The following is a 24,656-nucleotide window of genomic DNA, read 5'->3' as shown; positions in this document are numbered from 1 at the left end:
AGGGGTCCCTTAATGAAGGAACTGAAACAAAACAACATTTTTATTTCTGATTGTGGTCCCAATAGACCTGAAATTGAACTGCTTCTGGGAGCTGACGTATATGGGCTGTTACTGAGCGGGAGAATTAAAACTTTGAACTGTGGGCCAGTAGCTGTAGAAACCCGTTTGGGATGGGTTGTTATGGGAAGTTTGGCGGGTCGTCATTCCTCCTGTAGCGCTAACATGTTTGTAACATCCTTGCTGACATTGAATTCTAGTGTGACTGAACTGTGGAAATTAGACACTCTTGGAATCAAAGATCCTGTGGAAAAGAAGTCCCGAGAAGAAATGGAAATGGCCACACTTGACTATTTTAAGAGTACCGTTTCTATTAATAGTGAGGGACGCTATGAGGTCAGCTTACCTTGGAATGAGAGGTTCGAGGATCTGCAAGAAAACCTGGAAATTGCTGAGAAGAGGTGCAGGTCTACTTCAGTGAAACTGATCTGTGAAGGAAAGTATCGTGACTATGATGAGGTACTTTAAGAATGGCAACAAGAAGAAGTGATAGAAGAAGTACCACTCAAAGAAATGAATAAGAAATGCCACTACTTACCACACCGGGGAGTTTTCAAAGACAACTCCAATACATCTGTCAGACCGGTATTCGATTCCTCCAGCAAGGGTAAGGGATCTCCATCTTTGAATGAGTGCCTAGAAAAGGGTCCCAATTTACTGGAGCAAATTCCACCGATTCTGACAAGATTTCGCCGTGGGAGAATAGGTGTAGTTTCTGACATCAGGTAGGCCTTTCTTCAAACTTCTATTGATCAACCTGATAGAGACTTTCTCAGGTTTCTGTGGTGGGAGGATTTTTCCCAAGGAAAATTCAAGGTTTTTAGGCATAGAAGAGTAGTGTTTGGACTCAACTGTAGCCCTTTTTTGTTGAGTGCTGTACTTAACCTTCTTCTGGAGAAGAGTCCACCCGAATTAAGGAATACATCTGAAATGCTAAAGAGATCTTTCTATGTTGACAATTGTGTTGCGTCCGTTGACACCGAAGAAGAATTGATCCAGTTCATTGAGGAATCCACACAACTTCTTGCAGAAGCAAAGTTCGAACTTCGAGGCTGGGAAAGTAACTGTTTGGAAAGGACTATAGGACTGCAAAGTGTTAATCCCGTTCTTGGCCTGCTATGGGATAAAGAGAATAATGAACTGTTCTGTGACGTTCGAATGATGACTGAAACGGGGACAATCACCAGAAGAAAGATCTTGTCTATGGCCCAAAGGATTTTTGACCCTGTTGGATTTTCATGTCCATTTACTTTGATCCCGAAACTTCTTATACAGAGTAGTTGGAACCTCAAGATGGGATGGGATGATCCATTGCCTGAAGAGATGCAAAAGAAATTCAAAAGTTGGGAGCAAGAAATTCCGCAGCTTTCTGAGTTGAGGGTACCAAGACGCATAATTGCTTGTGAAACTGAAGAAACTTGGAGCCTCCACACCTTCTGTGATGCCAGCAAAAGTGCCTATGCCGCAGTTATTTTCCTGAGAAGTGGACTGGAAGGATCTGTTCTGGTGCAACTTGTCATGGCGAAGTCGAGAGTTACGCCTCTGAAGACTTTAACAATGCCCAGGTTGGAACTTCTGTCTTGTTGTATAGGGAGCCGTTTGGCAGCCACTGTGAAGGAGACTCTAGGTAAAGACATCCCAGAATATTTCTGGACTGACTCTTCTACAGCCTTGCACTGGATCAAGACAAATGATTCGTGGGGTCCATTTGTCAGTAACCGTGTGAAAGAGATTAGAACACTGACGAGACAACAAGACTGGAGACACATAGCCGGTGACCTGAATCCTGCCGACCTTCCATCGCGAGGATCTTCTGTGCGATCTCTGATTGACTCCCGATGGTGGGAGGGGCCAGGTTGGTTAAAGCTTTTAAGAAAAGGACTGGCCCCTATCATGTATTAATGCAGACGGAGAAGAAATTCGGCAAGAGAAGAAAAAGTCATCTCCATGCTTGGTTAGTACTTCGCACCAAGACGCAGCATCGTATCTACGACGATTTTCCAAATTTACTCAGATTGTCAGACTTGTAGCTTGGATACTACGCTTCGTTGCCAGAACGCTGAGGCAGATAAGGTGTGAAAGCGATGACCTCACAGTTGATGAAATAGAAGAGGCTGAAAGAAGGCTTCTGAAGCTCGTCCAGACAGAAGCACTGGGAAAAGGAGAAAGTGACAGTATGAAATCACTTTGCACCTTCATTGATCGGGATGGCCTTCTAAGGCTGAAAACAAAAACTACTCGAAGGGAGGACGATGAAAACTTCAGATACCCTATTATATTACCTTCCAAACACAGAATCACACAACTTCTGATAGAAGAGTACCATGTGAAACATTCACACGCTGGAGTTCAGATGTCGTTGGGAGGGCTAAGAGAAAAATATTGGATTTTAAGAGGCAGGAAGACAGTTCGTGGAGTAATATCCAAATGTGTTACCTGCAGAAGATTTGAGTCAAACAAGATAATGGCTGAGCCTGTACCGCTGCCAAAGGACAGGGTAAATGATGCTTTAGTTTTTGAAGTAACTGGAGTGGACCTCGCCGGCCCGCTTTACCTGAAGAGTGGTGAGAAGGCATGGATCGTGCTATTCACATGTGCTGTCTATCGTGCTGTACATTTGGAGCTGGTTCTGAGTCTCTCGACAGATGCATTCCTCCAGCGTTTGAGGAGGTTTATCGCAAGAAGAGGAAGGCCTCGTGTAATTTATAGCGATAATGGCACAAATTTCACCGGAGCAAATAGCTTGATGGCCTCACTAGACTGGAGCAAGCTAAAGGAGGTTGCAACCATTCAGCGAATCCAGTGGAAATTCATCCCACCCACTGCGGCATGGTGGGGTGGATGGTGGGAGAGGGTGGTGCAGATGATAAAGAAACTATTAAGGAGGACACTTGGAAGGGCTTCTTTGAACTATGAAGAGATGTCTACAGTCTTGTGCGACGTGGAGAGTGTGGCTAACGCCAGACCCCTGACCTACCTGTCCGAAGACCCAGATGACTTGACACCACTGACCCCTGCAATGTTCCTGCAGGACAATCTTTCAGTTGGGGTGGCAGATCTTGACCACCTGGATGCTATAGATATCAGGAAGAGAGCAAAGTACGTCCAACACCTGCGGGAGCAGCTGAGGAGAAGGTTTCGGGAGGAGTATCTGAGTGTTTTGGTGCAGCAGCAGACTGGGAAGGTACACAAGGAACCTTTGAAGGTTGGTGATATAGTTCTGGTTGGTTCTGATGATAAAAGAAGACTGGAATGGCCTGTTGCTAGAGTGGTAGAGGTAATCCCAGGACAAGATGGTCACGTGAGAGTAGTGAAAGTTAGAGTTGCAGGAAGAGATATCATCAGACCTATTCAACGAATTTTTCCCTTGGAGGTGTCTTCACCAGAGGATGTACCACATCTGGAAAGAGATAGTGATGTCAGCCTGAGAACTGACGTTCCAGCTGTAGAGCCTGCAGTCTTGAAGACTAGGAGTGGGCGTTCAGTGAATGTACCAGTTCTGTTTAGGGAGTAATCTAATGATGATAATTTTTTGGGGTGATCGTTTGATTTTGTTGTATAACAAAAAATCAAGGTGGGAGGTATGTCACGTTCTGTCCTTTTGTAGAGATCTAGCTGAGTGAAATAACTTTACGTTTGATGGGCTTTGGTGCACGGACACGAGACAGTCACTTGTTACAGTCTTAGAGTTATGGTTATGTTGTGTATATAGATGTGTCGGAAATACAGTCTTACCTTGAATAAATCAATTTGTTGTTACTGTTTCCGAAAATAAGAAGTGCCTGCATTTTTTACAAACCAGTCTGTCAGGTAGGTTTTCTGGTTTGAATGGAACAACAGAGATGTGTTTCTAGATACTTTACAACTTCTGGCTACTGTAGATACATTTGGCTGCAGCTCTGCCACTTTGATGGCAACCAGTCAGCCTCAAAGATTTTCCATTTAATTTTCTTGACCTTTAAAAGGAAACACACAGGAGTAGTGGACATTGGAAAAGTGTTGAAAAAATTCACAGAAGAAAAGAAGACGATTGCAGCTTAATATGTTATATGTTTCTGTCTCAAGATGACTTGCTGTCAGACGTATTATTCATGATATTGCATCTTCCTTTTTGCAGTCGACTTTTATAGAAGGATACTTCTATTTTCACATAATATATTTGTTAGCAAGCAGCAATTTCTCATAGGTGTTTTATTCTATTTATTCCTTGTATTTTTTGTTTTTGTTTTGTAAGATTGGTATTATGGTATGTAATTGTTTTATATGCATTGTTATTTAATAGTGGTGTAACAACAAGTGATATGAGGACTCTCTGGGAAGCTTTGTATAAGTTGTAACTTATAAGTTGAAATGTTTTTACAGCTTCGATATGATAATTGTTTTACTACTGACGAACCTTAATTTCTGAGGAGAGTTAATTCATCCAAATAACAGGTTATGGGCCCAGGAGTATGCGAAAGCAAAACTGGAGACGTTATAAACAGTGAAATAAGTTATAAGTAGAATATAAAAGAACTTGGTGCAACGTAGACATCCTTTCTAGTTCAATATGGATAATGAAAAAATTACGAGATTTTTAATTTTCAATGGGAAAGTCTATGACAAGTGGAAATACCGAATGGAAATATTTCTAGAGGAAAAGGACTTGATGCAACATGTACAAACACCCCTTGAAAAACTACTGCAACTCTTTGAATTTGTAGAAGTTGACAATGAGGCAACGTAAAAAGAAAAGGAAATAAAAACAGCTGAGGTGTGGCAAACTGAGAGAGAGTGCAAACTGTTTGTGGTACAGTGCCTAGCCAAATCCCAGATTCTCTTAGTGAGGAGCAAAAAAACCGCCTATGGGAATGACTCTGAAGAAGCAGCCGGTGAATATGAAATTTAAGCCTAGTTCAGAACCACTTGACGATTTCTGCATGAAGTATGACTCTCTCATTCTAGATCTGGCCAGGATTGGGGACAAAATGGATGATGAAGGGAATGTCTGTCATTTTCTAATGACAACGCCAGATGAATATGACAACGTTGTGTCTGCACTAGAAATTCTGACGCCAGGAAATTTGACAATGGATTTTTGCTGACTTCGAATTAGTGAAGAAGCCAACAGGAAAAGCAGAAAGGGAAAACAGAAGCAGAGTAAATTACAAGAAGTTCCAGTGGCGTTCAGAGGAGCTCAACACCACCGACGGTCTCAGCAATGGGCAAACAACTCCCAACAAAGGCAACCGGGTCAAGGACAGGGGCAAGAAAAGAAGAAAAGGTTCCCATTTTCCTGCAATAACTGCAAATTTGTTGGGAATACGTTTTCGGAATGCTGGCGACCAGGATGAGGCAAGTATTGGGGTCCACAGCAAGCAGACAGTGGTAGTGCAAACTGTGTGTCCCAGGTGTGTTTTAACAGTGGTGGTCATGGTGACAGTGAAATCCCAGCATACAGCTTTGTTCCTATGTTGGAAAGAGAAAGTCTTGCCACAACAGCTGATAGTTTAGGTTCATGGATTTTCGACAGTGGAAGTGGAGCATCGGATCATCTTGTGAAGTCTGATATGCCTGTAACTAACAGAAGAAAATTGTCTGTGCCTGTTCGAATCCGAATACCTAAATCAGAAATGTTTTTGTTTTACAAGGAAATTGGTAATGTAATTGGAACCACCTATGTGAACGGTGAGGTTAGGAAAATAGAGATTAAGGATGTTTATTTGATTGACAATTTGGATTCTAATTTGATTTCACATTCAACATTGGAACAGAAAGGGTTTAAGTTAGCAATGCAGAAGGGTGAGTGTAGAATTCAAAAGGGGAATGACTTGCTGGCAGTAGGGAAAAGAGATGGGAGATTGGTTATCAAAGATACCAGTGAGGGGAGTGCTTATATTGCACACGGTGATGGTGGCCTTTGGCAAAGGAGAATGGGTCATATAGGAGGTGATGGGCTAAAAAGGCTAAGTGTGGCTATAGATGGGTGTGAGGATGTCAAGAGCCTTGACATGGTCATGTGTGATATTTGTGTTCAAGGTAAGCAGACATGTCTTTCTCACAAAAGGACCAGGCAGAGGGCTCACAGACCCTTGGAGAGAGTGCATAGTGGTGTATGTGAGCCAATCTCGCCTGTCACCTACAATGTAATTAAAATATATATTGATATTAATTGATGATTACTCCCATTTCACAGTAATTTTTGGTTTAAAAAGAAAGAGTGAGGTTTCTGGATATATTAAAAATTATGAAGCAATGGCAACTAGTAGATTCTCAACAAAAATCTGTCAGTTTAGATGTGATAATGGGACATAGTATGTAAATGATGAAGTTAAGTACTTTTTTTGAGCTAAATGTGTCACATACACCGTCACTTAATGGGATCTCAGAGCGCACGAACCAGTCAATACTGGACAAAGCCAGATGCATGCTGCTGGGGTCAAACCTAAAGAAAACATTTTGGTTGGAGACAGCCATGACCGCAGTGTACTTGATTAACAGGAGCCCAACAAAAGCTTTGGAGGATGGTAGGACACCTTCTGAGTTGTGGTATGGGTATCGCCGTAATGTCAGCAAGTTGAGGGTTTTTGGTTGTGTAGCCTATGCTCACAAACATAAGCCAGAAATCAAGGGAAAGTTTGATGCTCGAGGTAAGAAATATGTGCTACTTGGTTTTTGTACAAATGGTTATAGACTTTCGAGCTTAGAAGACAGGAAGGTCACTGTAGCTTCTGATGTTACCTTTGACGAATATAGGAACAAGTTTTCAGGAGAATAATGGAAAGACTCTGGGAAAAGAAAAGGCTCAGTCTTCAGGAAAGAGACAAAATGAAGTATACCATATGATCAGTGTAACCTCTCCCGATGCCTTTATCTTTGATTTGCGACCTTTATTGGCATTTCTGTCTCATGTTATTGCAGTATTATCTGAGTATTCACATATCTAAATATTGCTCCGGCCACTAAATTCTAAGCATCGGGTCGCAAGTCATACAAAGATTCCAAACTGGAATAGTATTTATGGGCTTAAGTTCCAACATATGGCATATAATCATTTCCCAGGGTAAAAATTCGCTTCGTTGTTCCTATATGCATTAAATAAATCGCGGATTCCGTTGAAGAGTCGCCGACCGTTGAAATATTCATACTATATCCTTATGTTAAAAGAAATTATCAGATCCTCACCTAATATTAAGCGTAAGCTAACTCAATAATTCCGTATATTATCCTACTACTATCTACTTAAAGAATAGAAATGCAAAATCAAATCTATATCTGATTTATTAGCATGCTAATGTATAATAAAATTTAATCATATATATTCATTGGCAATAAGGAGAGGAAAATCGTAATATTTTAAGTATCATCCTCAAAGTGCTTGGATTCCGGAATAAACATATTTGAAAGACGTTTAAATCTTCAATACATTTGCTTACATAATTGATAATAACCAAATTATACCATATCTTCCATGATTATATTCATATAAGGGGAAAAATAGGGATCAGAACTTTATTAAATCAAGGAGGAGTGGAATATCTTTCATTTAATGTTGTTTGGAATTTTCTTTGGGGCATAAGTTAAGTTTCATTTTGGTTTTCGGTCTATTTGACCAAAAATTTATTCAAACACATCTTTGTATTCTTGTTTGGATTCTTGTTTGTGACTCACCACGTTACGAGATAAGCATTAGCATTAATTATGGGTTCAAAACACCCATACAGTTACCAAAATTCCTATCATAACCCAAATGAATAGATTAATTCAGTACATCACCATATGTACAACTCAAATAAAATAAATCTAGTACGGAGTGCCATAGATTTGACGGTACGTCATTCTAATCTGCGAAAATCGTGCCATACAGTCCTAGTCATGTGCTAAAATATTTACATATTCCCAAATATTTCTCTGCTGTGCCATAGTTTCGATAAAACAGACCGTACTCCGTGTAAGCGCTAACGTGCCGACCTTCAAATACGTAAATGTGCGAGTTTCCATTCCATTCCCAAATATATATAACGTACTGCATAATAAACACGTAACCTCTCCATATCATCCTCCGAAAGTTACAACAAAACACATCCTGCTTGGCTCGAAACATGCATTCAAGTCAACATGGCCTATATTCTTTACTTGCAGTGCTAACCCAACACAGGAATTCGCATTTCAATTATCTATCCCATTCTTAAATAACGAACAGAAACATATCTCCTCATTCTACTCATAATATGCCACATTAACACTTCATTTCCTCCGTATTTATATATTCCTTCATATTTAAACTATATCATCACTCAATTCCATTAAAATAACCTCTGTGTTACGGACGCAATATTCAATGACCTCATTATTCTCTTATACACTGCAACTTCGTAATATTTCAAACACTTCTTTACCATATTATTATCATACTGGCCATGGTTGGTATACATATTGACCTGAATTTCTAGGTTACGTCTTATATCTCTCCTATATTTATACATCCCCAACTGGCTAAACGCTTCACGGTCTATACGTATTAATTGGCACAAAACATGCATAAATACTCAGTCAGATCTAGTTTCCAATAACCTTAACATTATCACATTAGCACTGCAGTTATATAGCACAAAATAGCACTTTATCGGCTAATAAATCGCATTTATATTCATATATCTTCTCATTGGCACTTGATCTCTTATATCTAGCACTCCTGTACACCTATAAATATTTTTCATTAATTGATTTGAAATTTATTACGATGCAACTCGTAATACTTATCTCGTGACGGGATTTATCCGCTGGATCTCTGCTGGACTACGGCATCTCGGAGTATGCAACCACTGCGATCCGAAGACTACGTCATCTGCGGCTTCATCTTGGGTCTTGGCTTGAGCTAATCAATCTTGAGCGAAACATTCCTTCTGTTTAAGCTGAAGCCATCTTGTCACCAGTCATCATGCAATCACAAAAGAAGAAATACATAGTAGAGTTCATAGTATACTGGTGAAAACTAGGCAATTCAATTCACAATATTTGTTTTTTTAGAAACTCGAGTTAGACGAAAATATTCTCTTCTTTAAATTTATATATTTCTCTAATCTGGCCTATTCCTTGCTCTTTCTTTTGCTTAAACAGATATTGTCTCCCTCCTGGAAACAATAAATTATGCCGCTATGGTGTTATTTTCGGCAACATGTAATTTAGCTGAAGCTTCCTTTCCGTCTCTGAATTCAGATTTCACAGTGACGAATATCTCTTTCAAATCTACTCCTTTTCCGTATTGTGTTCTTGCAGATAGAGTCTTCTATTCTGGTAATATATCAATATTTTCGTATATGACGTTGAGTTGATCCTTTTTAATAATCTTACTATAAGTCGTGCAACTTCCCTTGAACTTGTAGCTTTTATCTTCACAAAGTAGTCAAGAATCGTTCTCTTTCAAATTTTTCCGTCCATCATTATTTAACTCTTGAAATTCTTTTCCCTTGCGGCCGGGCGACATCGATTTATTAGATCACTACTCTGTGTACTCGCACCTGAAGCTACTGTCCGCCATCTTTGTCCACTGTATCCATTATATTGACGGCCGCTAATGTAACGTAATGGTACAGAAGGGAACGTAGAAAGGTCAGACATAGGAGGAGGAACTGATAATGAGGATTCTATGGAAAAAAGTGTAAATAATGAGGGGGAAGATCAGATAGTAACTGGAAGATTAAAGAGGAGTAATAGAATAACAACAAAATAAGAAACCAAGTTATTTGAGGGATTTTGTGACTTCAGTTGCTCAGGCAGAAAATTACCAACACTTTTTAAGTGGAGAATTGAGGAAAGAGAGATGCATGCATTTTTCATGACTGTTTCAACCAAGGGTAGAAATGATATTGATAGTAATAGCTGGACCACTTGGGAAAAAGAAAACCGTATCTTGCTCTGAATGCTATTTCTTATTGTAAAGGAATACCTCAATGTTATGTAGAGGTACAGGGCAGGAATGACCAGTTACACTGATATGAAGCAGTAATGAGGAAATGCAGTCATTGAACAAAAATGGTATCTGATAGAATTACCGAATAGTCAAAAGGCAATTAAGAGTAAATGGGTGTTCTAACTAAAGAAGAATGGTGATGGCAGTGTGGATCATTATACAGCTAGGTTAGTTATAAAAGGTTGTTCACACAGGGAAGAGCTTGATTATTCTGAGACATATTAGTTGCAAAGCTGGTAACACTCAGAATATTATTGTGTGTAAAAAATGCTAAACAGTACTTTGCTCATCAATTTGATGTAAAGAATGCCTTTTAAAATGGAGTCTTAAAAGAAACCATTTATATTTATCCACCAGAAGGAATGAAGGTCAAGGAAGGTATCTATTGTAAACTTAACAAGACACTGTATGGCCTAAAGCAAGCACCCAAAAATTGGAATGTTAGATTCAATGTATTTGTAAAATCCCTTGGTTTTGTGCAATGTCAGACTGATAGAAGTTTGTAATGTAAGAGTGGAAGGAGATGTACTTGTACATTTGCTCTTGTATGTGGATGATTTAATAATTACAAGTAACATGCTTGAGGTGTTAATGGATGTGAAGCAAAAGTTGATGAGAAAATTTGAAATAAGAGATCTAGGAGAGCTAAGTTAATTTCTGGGAATTAAAATAGAGCGCAGGGGACACATAATATTTATATTTCAGAAAACAGTATTTGCAAAAGGAAATAAATAAATTTGGAATGCAGTCAGCAAACCCCAAAGAAACCCCCTTAGAATACAGCCTATCAGAGAGATAGATACAGTACAGTACCTCAAACCTAACTTAATAGGAATTAAACCCTATTTTGAACTTATTGGAGCATTAATGTATGCTTGCCTGACCAAAGGCAATAAATATAGTTTTACAGTCAGTACCAACAATGTGCAACTAAAGTTCAATGGGATGGATTGAAAAGGATTGTGAGGTATATTTAGGGTACATTAAATTAAGGTCTATGGTATAAAATAAATTCTGATGTAGAAATTATTGGGTATGCAGATGCTGACTTTGCTAACAATCTGAATAGAAAAGTATTTTTTGCTAGTTGCTTTACGTCGCACCGACACAGATAGGTCTTATGGCGACGATGGGACAAGGAAGGGCTAGGAGTGGGAAGGAAGCGGCCGTGGCCTTAATTAAGGTACAGCCCCAGCATTTGCCTGGTGTGAAAATGGGAAACCACGGAAAACCATTTTCAGGGCTGCCGATAGTGGGGTTCGAACCTACTATCTCCCAAGTACTGGATACTGGCAGCACTTACGCGACTGCAGCTATCGAGCTCGGTAATAGAAAATCTGTGTCAGGATTTATCTTTGAAATGTATAGGGATACTGTAGTGTGGGTCTCAAGGAAACAGAAAACTGTGTCTTTGTCATCAACTGAAGCTGAATTTATAGCACTGGCTTCGGCTGTAGCTGAACTAATTTGATTAAAACAACCACTCGAGGAGATGGCGACTGCAGTAAAATTTCCAGTTAGAATATATGAGAACAACCAGTCGTGTATCAGTTCTTTATCTTTTAGGGATCAGAAAGACTTAAATATGTAGATATAAAGTACAACTTTGTGAGAGACATGTGCAGCACGAAATGTATTGGGGTTATGTATATTCCATCTGAAAATTAGACGGCAGATATTTTCACAAAGGGACTACCTTTTGAGTTGTTCAGGAAGCACAGGGAGAACTTGGGCATGTGTGAAGTAATATGTAATAAGTAAGTAAGAGAAATTGAGGGGGAGTGTTAGTAAGCAACAATTTCTCATAGGTTTTTTCCTGTTTATTCTTTGTATTTTGCATAGTTTGTTTTATGTGCATTGTTATTTAATAGTGGTATAACAACAAGTGGTCAGGTCAGGAACATCCTGCTACCATATGTAACAGTAGACGGTACTACCTGCGACTGTCTGTCCGAGGGTCAGGCGGCCAGTACCAAACCTGGCAAACTAGGGGAGAACCAATGGCTACGGGCGGATGAGCTCTCCCTTAGTAGGTTTGATGAAGCCTTTGTGTAGGAAATGACACATAAATTCGTCATAGTTCAGGGCACTCTCTTGCCCTTGGGGCGGAAAACTTCCCCTAAAAGCGGATGAACCATATTTGGTCAACGGCATAGAAAGTACTCAACGGCGGGCCAGGCGTAAGGACATTAAGTCCCACCTCGGTTGGAATGGAGGACGAAGGCTGCAATGACTAGGAACCCTTCAATCGTCTTGCATCTGCTTACCATTGAAAAAATTCCTTAGTCATCAAGTACAGTGCATTTGTTGAAGTGCAGCAACACTCTTACTCTAAAAGAACCTCACGCACAGCAGTCTTCCAACAACAAATTGACAAACAACAAGTGATATGAGGACACTCTGGGAAGCTTTGTATAAGTTATAACTTATAAATTAAAATGTGTTTTAATGTTACACAGTAAAACAGCGTCGATATGATAATTGTTTTGTTAATGACAAACAATAATCTCCGAGGACAGTTAATTCACCCAACTAACAATATTTTTTGATCATGGCTTATATACCGAGCATATAAATTTGCGTGCCCTTCCTAAAACATTATTTTCCCCACACCCTCCCCACCGAAACATAAAGCTGGGCTATGGACCTGACATGATGTGATAACAGATGTATCAAAAACTGAAGACAAAAACGTCCTAAATTTTTAAGCTTATAACCATTCAAAAATATAAGTACAGTATTTAAACACATAATATTAGGACAGTGGACTACGTTTTCTGGTTTCCATATTTATATTACAATAATAAAAGATCAAAGAATAACATATGTACAAATGAATAACTTTGTCTGAAGTGTAAATAAAATTTAAAAACAAACAATCCAGGTATCTCACAAATATTTTCATTTACTTTCTTCAATAAATGTGTTAAATGTGTTGATAGAGAAATATCTAAAGATGGCAGGTTTTTATAGCTTGATTTCAATTGTTTTATTTTGCAAATGCTTTATTTCAGAATAGTTTTGATTTAATAGGTTGACTTCTGAAAACCTATACGTGCTGTTTAAATTCATCGAGTCCATTCTAAAACCCATAATCAGCATCACCAGTGGGATACTAAAGAGAGAAAACATTTAGGAGTTTATTTAAAGATCTGAAGTCATACCTCAAGAATACCAAAGAAAGATTAGGCTGTAGATTGAAGAATGGAAAAAGATGCCCGTTACTTTACAGTGCAGGTTTACTGAGTACGAAAAAGAACAAGTTTAATACAATAAATCCGTCTGAACAAGTCAAGTGACTGGCATAAACTAAACAGACCAAAAAAGGCTGCTCATAACCAAAGAGAAAACACCAAAGAATACTAGGTGGCAGAACTAGAGGGCAGCTCGATTTGAATCATATATAACACCCCCACATAAAGTGATGATCACCCAAATAGTTCACTTCCTCAGACAGAGGATGCTCAGAAATTCCCATTGCTTGACTCTGGACAATCCTTTTGTGAGCACATCGGCTGGTCTCTCTTCCGTCGCAGGATACTTCAGGTTGATTTCCTCTGCAGACAGAGCTTCCCTCACAAAATGATGATGCACACGAATATGCTTTGTGCATGAGTGAAAAACATGATTCTCGGCCAATTTCTGAGCTCCTTGGTTATCGATGTGCAGAGTGACAGCTGGCAGTAGACTAATCTCCTTTGACAGTCATCGCATGTGTATTGCCTCCTTGGAGGCATCACTGAGAACCATATACTCAGACTCTGTAGATGAAAGCACAATTGTGTACTGTTTCCTTGCCTCCCAGGAAACAGGACTTCCACTCATTGCGATGGCTTATCCAGTGTAGGATCTCCTATTGTCGATGCAGGCAGCCCATAAAGCATCAACGTAATCAGCTAGACTGCCCTCTCTTCTTTGAGGGTGATGCCTAAGTCCAGTGTTCCTTTGAGGTAGTGTAGCACATGTTTTGCAGCCTGCCAATGGCTGACACCAAACAGTCATTGAATTGACATAGAACACTGGTTGCATGAGATATGTCGGGGTGCATTCCAACAGACAGGTACATGGGCGCACCGATAAACTTGCAGTACAGCGGTTTCTCTCCATCCTCAATGGTCCAAATGTCTGTCTTTGACATCTTCGTCCCTGGATCAAGTGGCATTCAGACTGGGTATCATGATGACATTCTGAAGTGATCAAGTATATTCAAGATATATCTTCGTTGACTCATCGTCATTGTCGAATCAGTGCAAGTGAATTGGATTCCCAAACAGTATGATATGTTACCCAAACCTTTAATCTCGAAAGACTTCTTCAGGAATCCGTAGAGGTCACAGATTCTCCTGAATTTCTGACTTAGAACAATAATATTGTCGACATAGACAATAATTATCAGCAGAGTATCCCCTGTAGTCATTACTTAGACACTCGTGTCCTCAAAAGTCGGCTTAGCTCCAAACTTCTGTAACCCCTGGTCCAAACGCTGGTACCAATAGCGTCCAGCCTGTTTCAGTCTGTATCAGCATGCATCATACTCTGTTTCCTTTCAGCAGCTTATATAACATCTTCTTGGTCTTGTCGATTACATCTTCAGTGGCATACTTCCTTTCTATGATGAACTTCAGAACTCTTTCAATGTACTCCGGAAATCCCATCCAAATCTCTTCGTCAACAATTATATTAAGGAAGACAGTGGAGACGTTGAACTGTCGCACATGCATACCACATTGTGCTGCGCGAGCCATACCAAAGTGAATACAAATGATTCGCGCCACAAGAGCATAAGTCTCGCCGTAATCCATCCCAGAACATTGAGAAAATCGCTTTTCGACAACCCTAGCATTCAGTTTAGTTATAGAACCATCAACGTCATATTTGTTTCTCAATACTTTCCGACTCCCGACAGTTGAAGAATTCTTCAGATGCTCCACCAAGTCCTAGGTATCATTCTTTAGTATTGGGGAAAGCTTGTCGGCCACTGCCTGCATCCAATTTTCTTCATCGGGACCAAATACTGCAGACTTAATGGGAAATTCTGCTATGTGCACGACATCTGGATGATCTCCGACTTCCTCTTCAGGATCCTGGTGCTCCCTTGGTCTGCGTGCTTTCCTGTGAAAACCTTCTTAGGTCTACCCGGCCTGCGCTTCATCAATGTTGTAACTTCAATTGGAAATGGGCCATAACCTATTTATAAGGCTGTGGATTGCAACATGAAATACGATGCCCATTACTTTAGAGTGCAGGTTTATTGGATATGAAAAGGAACAAGTTTAATACTGTGAATCCGCCTGAACATGTCCCATGACTGGCACAAACCAAACAGAACAAAAACGGCTGCTCATAACCAAGGAGAAAACACTAAAGAATACTAGGTGGTGGCACTAGAGCGTAGCTTGATTTGAATCATATTTAACACTAGTTATGTTCATACATAAAATTCTCACTTTTAAACAAAGGAAAAATTCAAATATATAAAAAAAGAATATAAAATTATTTTGTACCTTCATTTATAAAAGAATGAGTTACTTATGCATTACTCAGAACCCAACTTTATACTGATTATATCGATTCAGTTTGGACATCCACTGATTATTAATCTTGCATTAAATTGCTTGATTTCTAAATTTTAGACAATGAGCTGTTAAATATATCAATATTCACTTTGTTTATAGATCTTGACATTCGTTCAATTGGCCCATTGATGCATAGTTAGTTCTATGCCAATTTGTAGACAATATCTTCTTGAACCTTGTGCGTCTGTTTGGTACATGTACGCTAATTTTTGCAAGGGGTTGTGGACAATTCACCAAGGAATGGAGCAATTTAAACATGAAGAGTGTATCCAGGATTCATGGCATTGTGACAGACTATGCAGATTTAAGTACTGTTGTAGGGTTGTATAATAAAACATTAACATATGAGAATCCTGCTCTAAACTAATATAAATTAAGAAATTTATGTTGTTCTGAATCTTATATATGGATAGAGGTCTGATGAGAAGGGTTCTAGTATAGGGCGTACCACAGATACATACAGCAATCGATAGGTAGATAAGTTTGAAAATTCTCTGGAATATATAGTAATGCAACCCAATCTTTGAAATGCTTTCTTACAAATATTTACAATATGTTCATTAAACGATAGGTTATAACTGAATAAAACACCAAGGTCATTAACTTGTGAAACAGGAGTTAGAATGTTGTTATTACTAAATTTGTACTGAAATGATATTTTCTTCTTTATTTAAAAAACAATATTATTTTACATTACTCATGATTAAGTTTCAACCCATTTCGAATACAGTACTTTTCCAGATGATGTAAATCATCTTGAAGTTTTAAACAATCAAGTGGACAGTTAATTTGCATAAATTTTTTAGCATCGTCAGCAAACAAAAGCAATTTAGAATTCTTAAGTATATTTTAAATGTCATTTATGTAGAGAGTAAAACGTAAGGGCGCAAGGTGAGATCCTTGAGGAACTCCACGGGTAACAATAATAGGCGCAGAAAATGATTCTTTATTTTAACAATTTGCAGGTGATTTTTAAGATACGGTTCAAACCAGGAGAGGAGAGTCCCATTAATTCCGTAGCCTGTTAGTTTTTGCAGCAAGATATCGTGGTCAACAGTGTCAAAAGCTTTTGAGAAGTCTGCATAAATGCAGTCCACTTGAGAGTGGTTCTCTATTGCATCCAAGAGGAACTAACAGAATAAAAGAAGATTGCTACAGGTTGATCGTCCTGAAAAGAATTCATGTTGCTCATCAATGATGATGTTTCTAAAGAGAGGTGTGATCTTGTCAAGAATTATTGAGTCAAAAATGTTGGAAATATGAGAAGAAATTATAACTGGTCTATATTGTTTTATGTCAGTTTTCTCGCCATTTTTGAAAACTGGACTAACAAATCCTTTCTTCCATTTTACTGGAAAAACACCTTGGTTTAATGATAAGTTGAACAGATAAAATGGTGCTTCACATAAAATAAACGAGCAGTACTTGAGCAGGTAAGTTGAAACACCATCAGGTCCTACAGTTTTCTTTAATTCCAGAGATATCAGTTTGTTATAAATTTCTGCCTTACTGATAGATTGACAGAGAAACGATAATCATATGACATACTACTACTATTCGGATGAAGAATAAACAGATGAAAATTGTTTAGCAAAAAGATTGACAATATTTTATCCAGTATCTGCTGTAACTTAATTAAGATGCATTGCTGAAGGAATATTATTACATGACCTTTTAGAACTTAGATATTGCCAGAATTTCTGTGGATTGGAAGTAATACTTTGTTCACAGTTGTATAGCAAGATTTGGATTCAGACTTGCATTCATTTCTTAATTTCGAGAAATGCTGATAATCACTCTTGAGACCTGATATTTTGTACCGCTTGTGTGCTTTATTTCTTTTCCATAATCAGTGACTTCAAGTTAAGATTGAACCACTTTGGGAATTTGGGAGTCTTAAAATTCCATATAGGGATGTAAAGTTCCATGCCATAATGTAGTATTGTATAGAAGGTTTCTACTGCTTTATCAATTGATACATTTTGAAACATCACCTTCCAGCTGAACTGTGGCAGGTAAGAATTTAGTCCATTATAGTCACCATTTAAAAAGTCAAAATAAAAACTATCAGCAGGCAAGGAATTTTATAGCTCATTTATAGGTACAGAAATCTCTATTGCTGGGTGTTGTCTATCGAGGGGGACAATACTTTCATTACTAGATTTTACTTCAATGGAACTGCAGTTACTGAAAACCAAATCAAGAAAGTGATTTAAAAAATTAGGGATAGTATTAAACTGATTTAAACAGAGATAAGAAAATTGTCTATAACTAAACTGGACTGCACCATATGGTTACCTACTGACGCAAGGCCAGAAGATGTTTCTTCAATCACTATCCAATTAAGATGTGGTAGATTGTAGTCACCAACAATGAGCAATAAATGGTGGTTAAGATCTGATATAATTTTTTCAACAGCACTGCAATGTTCGAAATATTTTTGGACTGGAGACTTGGGTGGAATGTATACAGCACCAATGATTAATTTTGTGGTGTTAAAAGTCAGGGACACAAACTACTGTTGAACTGTGTTAATGCACGCTATCAGAGTAGGTTTAAACCTCTTGCTAATACAGATCATTACACCCCCATGGGATGCCTTGATACTCGTTAAAGAAGACCCATCACATCTAATACTTGAATATGTTTCGAGTCCGAGTTTCGCATCACTAATTTCATCACTTAAGTTTGTTTCAGTTAATATCATGAAGACATCGTCAGCTAAACATGAAGAAATTCTAAGTTCAGTTAGTTGGCTTCGAAGTCCATTTACCAGTGGCGTATACTGAGGGCTACCAAGGCTATCAGTGAAGCCCAAACCTCAAATGCGAACGATGGAAATCTAAAGCACATTATATTGTAAGCATCTGACACATTGTTCCATTTGCAAAACTTGAAAGCAATGAGAAAACACGTCGCACGTATTTCTGAGAACAAGGCTTCGGAGACTGATATTGCAGCCCAGACTCTCGTCCCTTCCTATCGACTCGCCTCACGCGGCTTGTTGCTGTCTGCCTCCAGGCGCGGGGACCGGCGGAGGATAGCTGTGCTAGGCCTCGGTCCGTCAGATCGCCACTGCTAACTATCACCATGCGTTACTCATCGTATATACTTCTTCACCCCATCCTTCTGCCTTAAATATATAGATAACGGAGTGCTAGCATTTCACTTCCGTTTACTTCTACATCCTTGTAGGAAGACACTGCAGGGCTGCTGTTATAGGAGTAATATAGTTTTCTTTTTATTGGTAGATCTGCTAAAATGAAACACAATCTTTCAGGTTTAGTGTTCTCTTTTGTTGGTTGGAATCGAACCCGTGATCATGGGTCGGACACCACCACTGATCTTCCGAGGAAGATAATTAACCATTGAACGATGGGTACGACGTATTCTTAAATACGCATTCACAAGAAGCATTAAGACTATTAAGACTAGCATTACTTCCATGATTAGATCCACTGCACTTCATACACATATTATTACTGAACATTTAACTCGGAGAAAAATTAAATCACTCTTTACCGCCATTGTACAGATTTCACCTGGCATGTGTTTCCTCTCAAACTTAGTTTCTCAAGTTTTTCGCTCTCCTCTTTACTTTTTGTGATGGTGACTCAACAGAGGCAGACTGTCATTTTGAATTTTTAGCACAGTGATTTCATCCTGTTGTTCTAAGTATAACACACTGCAAGTTTTAGACTAAGAGGTTCACTATAATTCACTTATTGTTTGTTTCCATCTTGCCTCATTTGTTTTTCATTCTTTTCTTAATTACTTTTTTACACATTTGTAGCATCAATTATGGAAAGGATGTTAACATTTTTCACTGAAGATGTCTCATACGAATTGATGTTTACTCCATCTAATGATGGAAATGTGTATATACTGAATTGTTTTTTATTTCCGTCATGTCCGACTCGTTGGCTGAATGGTCAGCGTACTGGCCTTCGGTTCGGAGGGTCCCGGGTTCGATTCCCGGCCGGGTCGGGGATTTTAACCTTAATTGGTTAATTCCAGTGGCCCAGGGTCTGGGTGTTCGTGCTGTCCCCAACATCCCTGCAACTCACACACCACACATAACACTATCCTCCACCACAATAACATGCAGTTACCTACAAATGGCAGATGCCGCCCACCCTCATCGGAAGGTGTGCCTTACACGGGCTGCACTCGGCTAGAAACAGCCACACGAAATTAAACAACATTAATTTCCGTCATGTCTGTTTTGTTCTTCATTCTTTCCTTCATTATATTTTAACACATTTTGTAGCATCTATTAGTATATAAATAACTTTAACCTTTTTTTCACATGTTTGACTATTGTAACTCCATCTAATGATGGAGATGTGTATGTACTGAATAGGAGGACATATTATATTTTCTTTGTAAACTATTCAGAACAATCATTTCTGTATAACATGGTGATTCAATATGTGTTCTTCAATGGCATTTACACACCTGATTGTCCTGAGTACTTTACCACACTGAATGAGTTCACTTTTGATTTAAGTGAGGTGAACTTTTGTGATCAATGCAGCAAGTTACTTTTCATTTGCTGATCATTGTGCAAGTTAAAAATCCACTTCAATCATTTTGTGAACTCTGACAATGGCCACTTTGTGAAATGTAACTCTTACCTTCTACAGAGCATCTTCCTATTCAGAAACAGATGCTTTTCACACCAATCACTTTCCATCATTACTATTACTGTGCATACAAAATAGATTTTGGCTGGTGTGCTTTCAATGATATCTACAACATAGTGTTTTCCTGATCTCAAAGTGGGAAGGGTTCTATGTTCATGCCAGAGGCAAAATCTAGATATGAACTCTCATTGATTATCGTCAATACAATCTATGCCGACTATTATGACAAGGGGATATCCTATCAGCTGGAGGAACAGAAGTTCTAAAATAATGTCCCATTAGTTAACTTGAGTCTTCCTTGGCTGAATGGTCAGCATTGAGGCCTTTGGTTCAGAGCAACCCGGGTTTGATTCCGAGCCGGGTCGAGGATTTTCATCGTGTCTGATTAATGCTTCTGGCTTGAAGACTGGGAGTTTGTGTTTGTCCCAACACTTTCCTTTTCATATTCAGGCAACACATCACACTATCAACCACCACAGATACACGCAATAGTGATTACATCCCTGTATAAAGGCTATAAAACAGGGCCCAATCCACATGTGTGACAAAGTTCACACCTGCGACCCCACAGGTGTGGAAAAAGTTGTACAAGAAGAAGAAGAAGAAGAAGAAGAAGAAGTTAACATGAGTCTTATAATTTTATACATAATAGCCCATAACACTAACAGTTGTTATATAGAAATCAGGAGGAGGATTGCCATGGCCAAAAACACAATAACTCGGACTGTCTCATATTTGGAAACATCGTTCAGTTTCAGTAAAGCTTAAAATGAGACTAGTCCTGACACTAGTATTCTCAGCCTCCATCTACAGAGCTGAAACCTGAACACTGCGAGTTGGTGATTAAAAAGTCCTTTGAAACATAGTTCTGGAAAATAATGCTTCACATACCACAGACAGCATTTTGCACTGACGAGTCTATCCTGGATAAGATGAAGATTAGCAGCATGTTATCGTCATTGCGTGAGCAAAGGGTTCTCCAATTCTTTGGTCACTCAAGGCGACGTGGTGAAGGGAGCCCTGAAGGGCACAGAATATTAAGAAATGTGCCAAGGAAGAGGGAATATGGAAAATCTTGTAGAGGTATGACATACTGCATAAAACGCACAACCAAGGTGTCCCTCCTACAAGCAACTCGTGTGGCAGAAGGATTGAGGGAATGATAGTGAGAGAGCCTATTAAGCAGGAAGTTCTGATACACATGGGAAATATGTTATGTCTAGTATTATACGTTGTAGTTAGTTGTGATTAACACCATTGCATTTTATCATTGTGTTTCTCATTATCACTGTACCAGATTTATGTTTTCTTACCTTAAAGAAAGATACAAAGATGTATGACTCAGAATTTGCTAGTACAACCAGAGCCAATAGAGTAGCAGTTCCTCCACTCATAATTGCTGGTCCGATATCTTCAACAGTCTTGAGGGCTCGTTCCTTACGTGTTCCAGAACAAGTCAAAAATGTGTGACCAATATGGGCAGCATAATCTACACACAAGCCAGCTGCCAGTTCTAGACCAATGCATGAGACTATGTCAATAGTCAAACCCCAGAAGTACATCATACCTGCAACATTGACCTGAAACAGAATGTTCATTTTCAATTCAGGATGTAACATATGAGTTAATTATCTCACTCTCTCCTTGTATATTGTTTATCCATACGTGGGCAAAAACACTGAAGAATTTCTCTCAATGTGAGTGAAGAATTTTTACATATATTCGTTTATGAAGCTAATTTTATTTTGCAATGTTGAAGTTTCATGGCCTGAAATCCTTGGAGACAAACTCAACAAAAGAGAAGTTTTGAAAAGCTCATATGGATACAGAACACACTTTCTTCTTCTGTATATATTATCCTGGATAAAATAAACATGCTAAATACATAGCCATTTAATTTCCTTTTACTTTCAGATGTTTTAATACACAAACAGGGACTGTTCATGAGATAGGCTTCTAAAACAATGAAGTTTGAATTCTGACGTTATAACAGAAGTGGAATTGGTACGTTCATTCGTCTTCCGTATGTGGTCCAAGTGGTCCACTGGACGTGGTACAGCGCTAGCGTTTGAAGCCGAAGGTGACGGATCCATCAGAATCAGTCTGAGAGGGTCACGTAACATGACAGGTGTATACACATATTAAAGTATGACATTGACACAATGCTTGATTTGAATCATATTTAACACTAGCAAGATACCCGTGCTTCGCTACAATTTAAATTGAAAGTTATTATTCAAAGTTTTACATTTTGGAGAGTCCACTGTCAGCTGAAACGCCCTCAGTTTCTACATCAAACGGTTTTGGGGGAATGACTAAATATTTTCTGATCCAACACTCACTTGGACCACATACGGAAGAATTTGAATGTTTTAAACCAACCAGTGAAATTATGATTTTGTACGTTGAACAGTAATGGAGGAATGAGTACATTTTAAGTGCTGAATGTTTTTAAAATATTTATTAACATCTAGGATATAGAAGACCACCCTTCATAAAAAAGTTAAGTTTGTGACTGAAACGGTTTTGGAAGAATGGATATTGTGTTTTTGATAGTCAACCCCATCTAAACCCCTTAGGGGAGAAATATTTTGAAGTATACGATATTTTACACCTAGGACATAAAAGAAGACCCTGGCTATCGTAAAATTACAACTTTGTACTTTAAACGGTTTTGGAGGGATGAATAATTTCATTTACAGAGCTAACCTAATTTAACACTTTAGGGGTGGAACGTTAAAAGAAGATTTCCTATTTCAGAGCTAGGATTTAAAATATATACCGCTATTTGGAATTTTGTCTTTGTACGTTAAACCGTTTTGGAGGAAGGAATGAATATATTTGTTTTCGTATCTTAAACCCCATTTAACTCTCTGAGCGATTAAATTAGTTTCAAATCTGTTATTTAACACCTAGGATATCATTTGAAATTTTAACTTCATAGTTCAAACGGCTTCATTTAGATGCATATTTTTGTAATCATTCCTCACCCCCCCAGACAAAACCCCCTTAGAAGTGTATTGTTTTAAGTCCACTTCTTATTTGTTTCCCCATAAAAAGAATTTAACTCCTTTTACACCCCCTTAAGTTGATTCACTCCCCCCGGTCACGTAATACGTGTCTCTTTATTTTTAAAGCATATTCCAAATACCAGTAGCCTCTGTGGCTCAGGCGGCAGTGCGCCAACCTATCACTGCTGGATACCGTGGTTCAAATCCCGGTCACTCCATGTGAGATTTGTGCTGGACGAAGCGTAGACAGAGAGGCTTTTCTCCGGGTACTCCGATTTTCCCTGTCCTCTTTCATTCCAGCAACACTCTCCACTAACATTTCATTTCATCTGTCAGTCATTTATCATTGCCACAGAGGAGTGCGACCGAGCTCGGTAGCTGCAGTTGCATAAGTGCGGCCAGTATCCAGTATTCGGGAGATAGTAGGTTCGAACTCCACTGTCGACAGCCCTGAAAATGGTTTTCCGTGGTTTCCCATTTTCACACCAGGCAAATGCTGCGGCTGTACCTTAATTAAGGCCACGGCCGCTTCCTTCCCACTCCTTGCCCTTCCCTGTCCAATCGTCGCCATAAGACCTGTCTGTATCGGTGCGACGTAAAGCAACTAGCTAAAAAAGAAAAAAGAGGAGTGCGACAGGTTTCGGTAGCCGACTCAATTCCTATCTTGCGTTAGATGGGGGCTTCATTCATTCCATTTGTGACCCAGTCTAATGACTGGAAACAGTCTGTGGATTTTAATTCCAAATACCAATGTTCTCAACCGTAATATCCTTCGTTTTTGAGATATAAGTATTGTCAGACAAAGAATTCAACTCATTTTTCTATTCATTTATCACCCTCTCCTTAATTCCATTTTCCGAAAACAAAAGAATACTTGTTTCTTTATTTTAAAGGAGATTCCAAATACAAATTTTCATGTCTGCAACATCTTCAGTTTTTGAGATATAAGTATCCTCATAAAAAGAATTCAACCGCTTTTTCAGTCCTTGCTACAACCCACAATCCTTAAATGTTTTTTCCAAAGCAAAATAATACATGTTACTTTATTTTTAAAAAAAGATTAATAATACCAATTTTCACGTCTGTAATATGTTAAGTCTCTGAAATATACTGTAGAAATGCTCATTTCAATAATTCACCCCTTTAACACTTTCCATTTAGTGGATTTTCAGAAAACAATTAATGCATTTCCTTTACTTTTACAGGGGATTCCAAATATCAATTTTTTTTCAAGTGTAACATCTTCAGTATTTGATATATAAGTATTATCATAAAAGGAATTCAACACTTTCTTCACTTCTTTTCACCCACCCACCCCACTTTAAGTAGATTTTCCAAAAAAGATGATACATGTTTCTTTATTTTTAAAGAAGATTCCAAACACAAATGTTCATGTCTGTAACACATCTTCAGT

At 38.6% G+C, this 24,656-nt stretch overlaps 1 protein-coding gene across 3 annotated transcripts in view; it reads right to left on the bottom strand.

Annotated features, from left to right (window-relative positions):
* LOC136864060 (patched domain-containing protein 3) overlaps positions 1-24,656 on the bottom strand; it is a 752,635-nt gene that overhangs the window by 32,905 nt on the left and 695,074 nt on the right. For all 3 annotated transcript variants that reach the window (XM_067140595.2, XM_067140594.2, XM_067140596.2), the window contains one exon: positions 21,545-21,811. In XM_067140595.2, coding sequence (XP_066996696.1) covers positions 21,545-21,811 — 267 coding nt within the window. The remainder of the gene's footprint in view (positions 1-21,544; positions 21,812-24,656) is intronic.

This window comes from Anabrus simplex, chromosome 2 (genome assembly GCF_040414725.1).
Source record: "Anabrus simplex isolate iqAnaSimp1 chromosome 2, ASM4041472v1, whole genome shotgun sequence".
NCBI classification, from domain to species: domain Eukaryota; kingdom Metazoa; phylum Arthropoda; class Insecta; order Orthoptera; family Tettigoniidae; genus Anabrus; species Anabrus simplex.
This window is presented reverse-complemented; position numbering and strand designations above follow the sequence as displayed.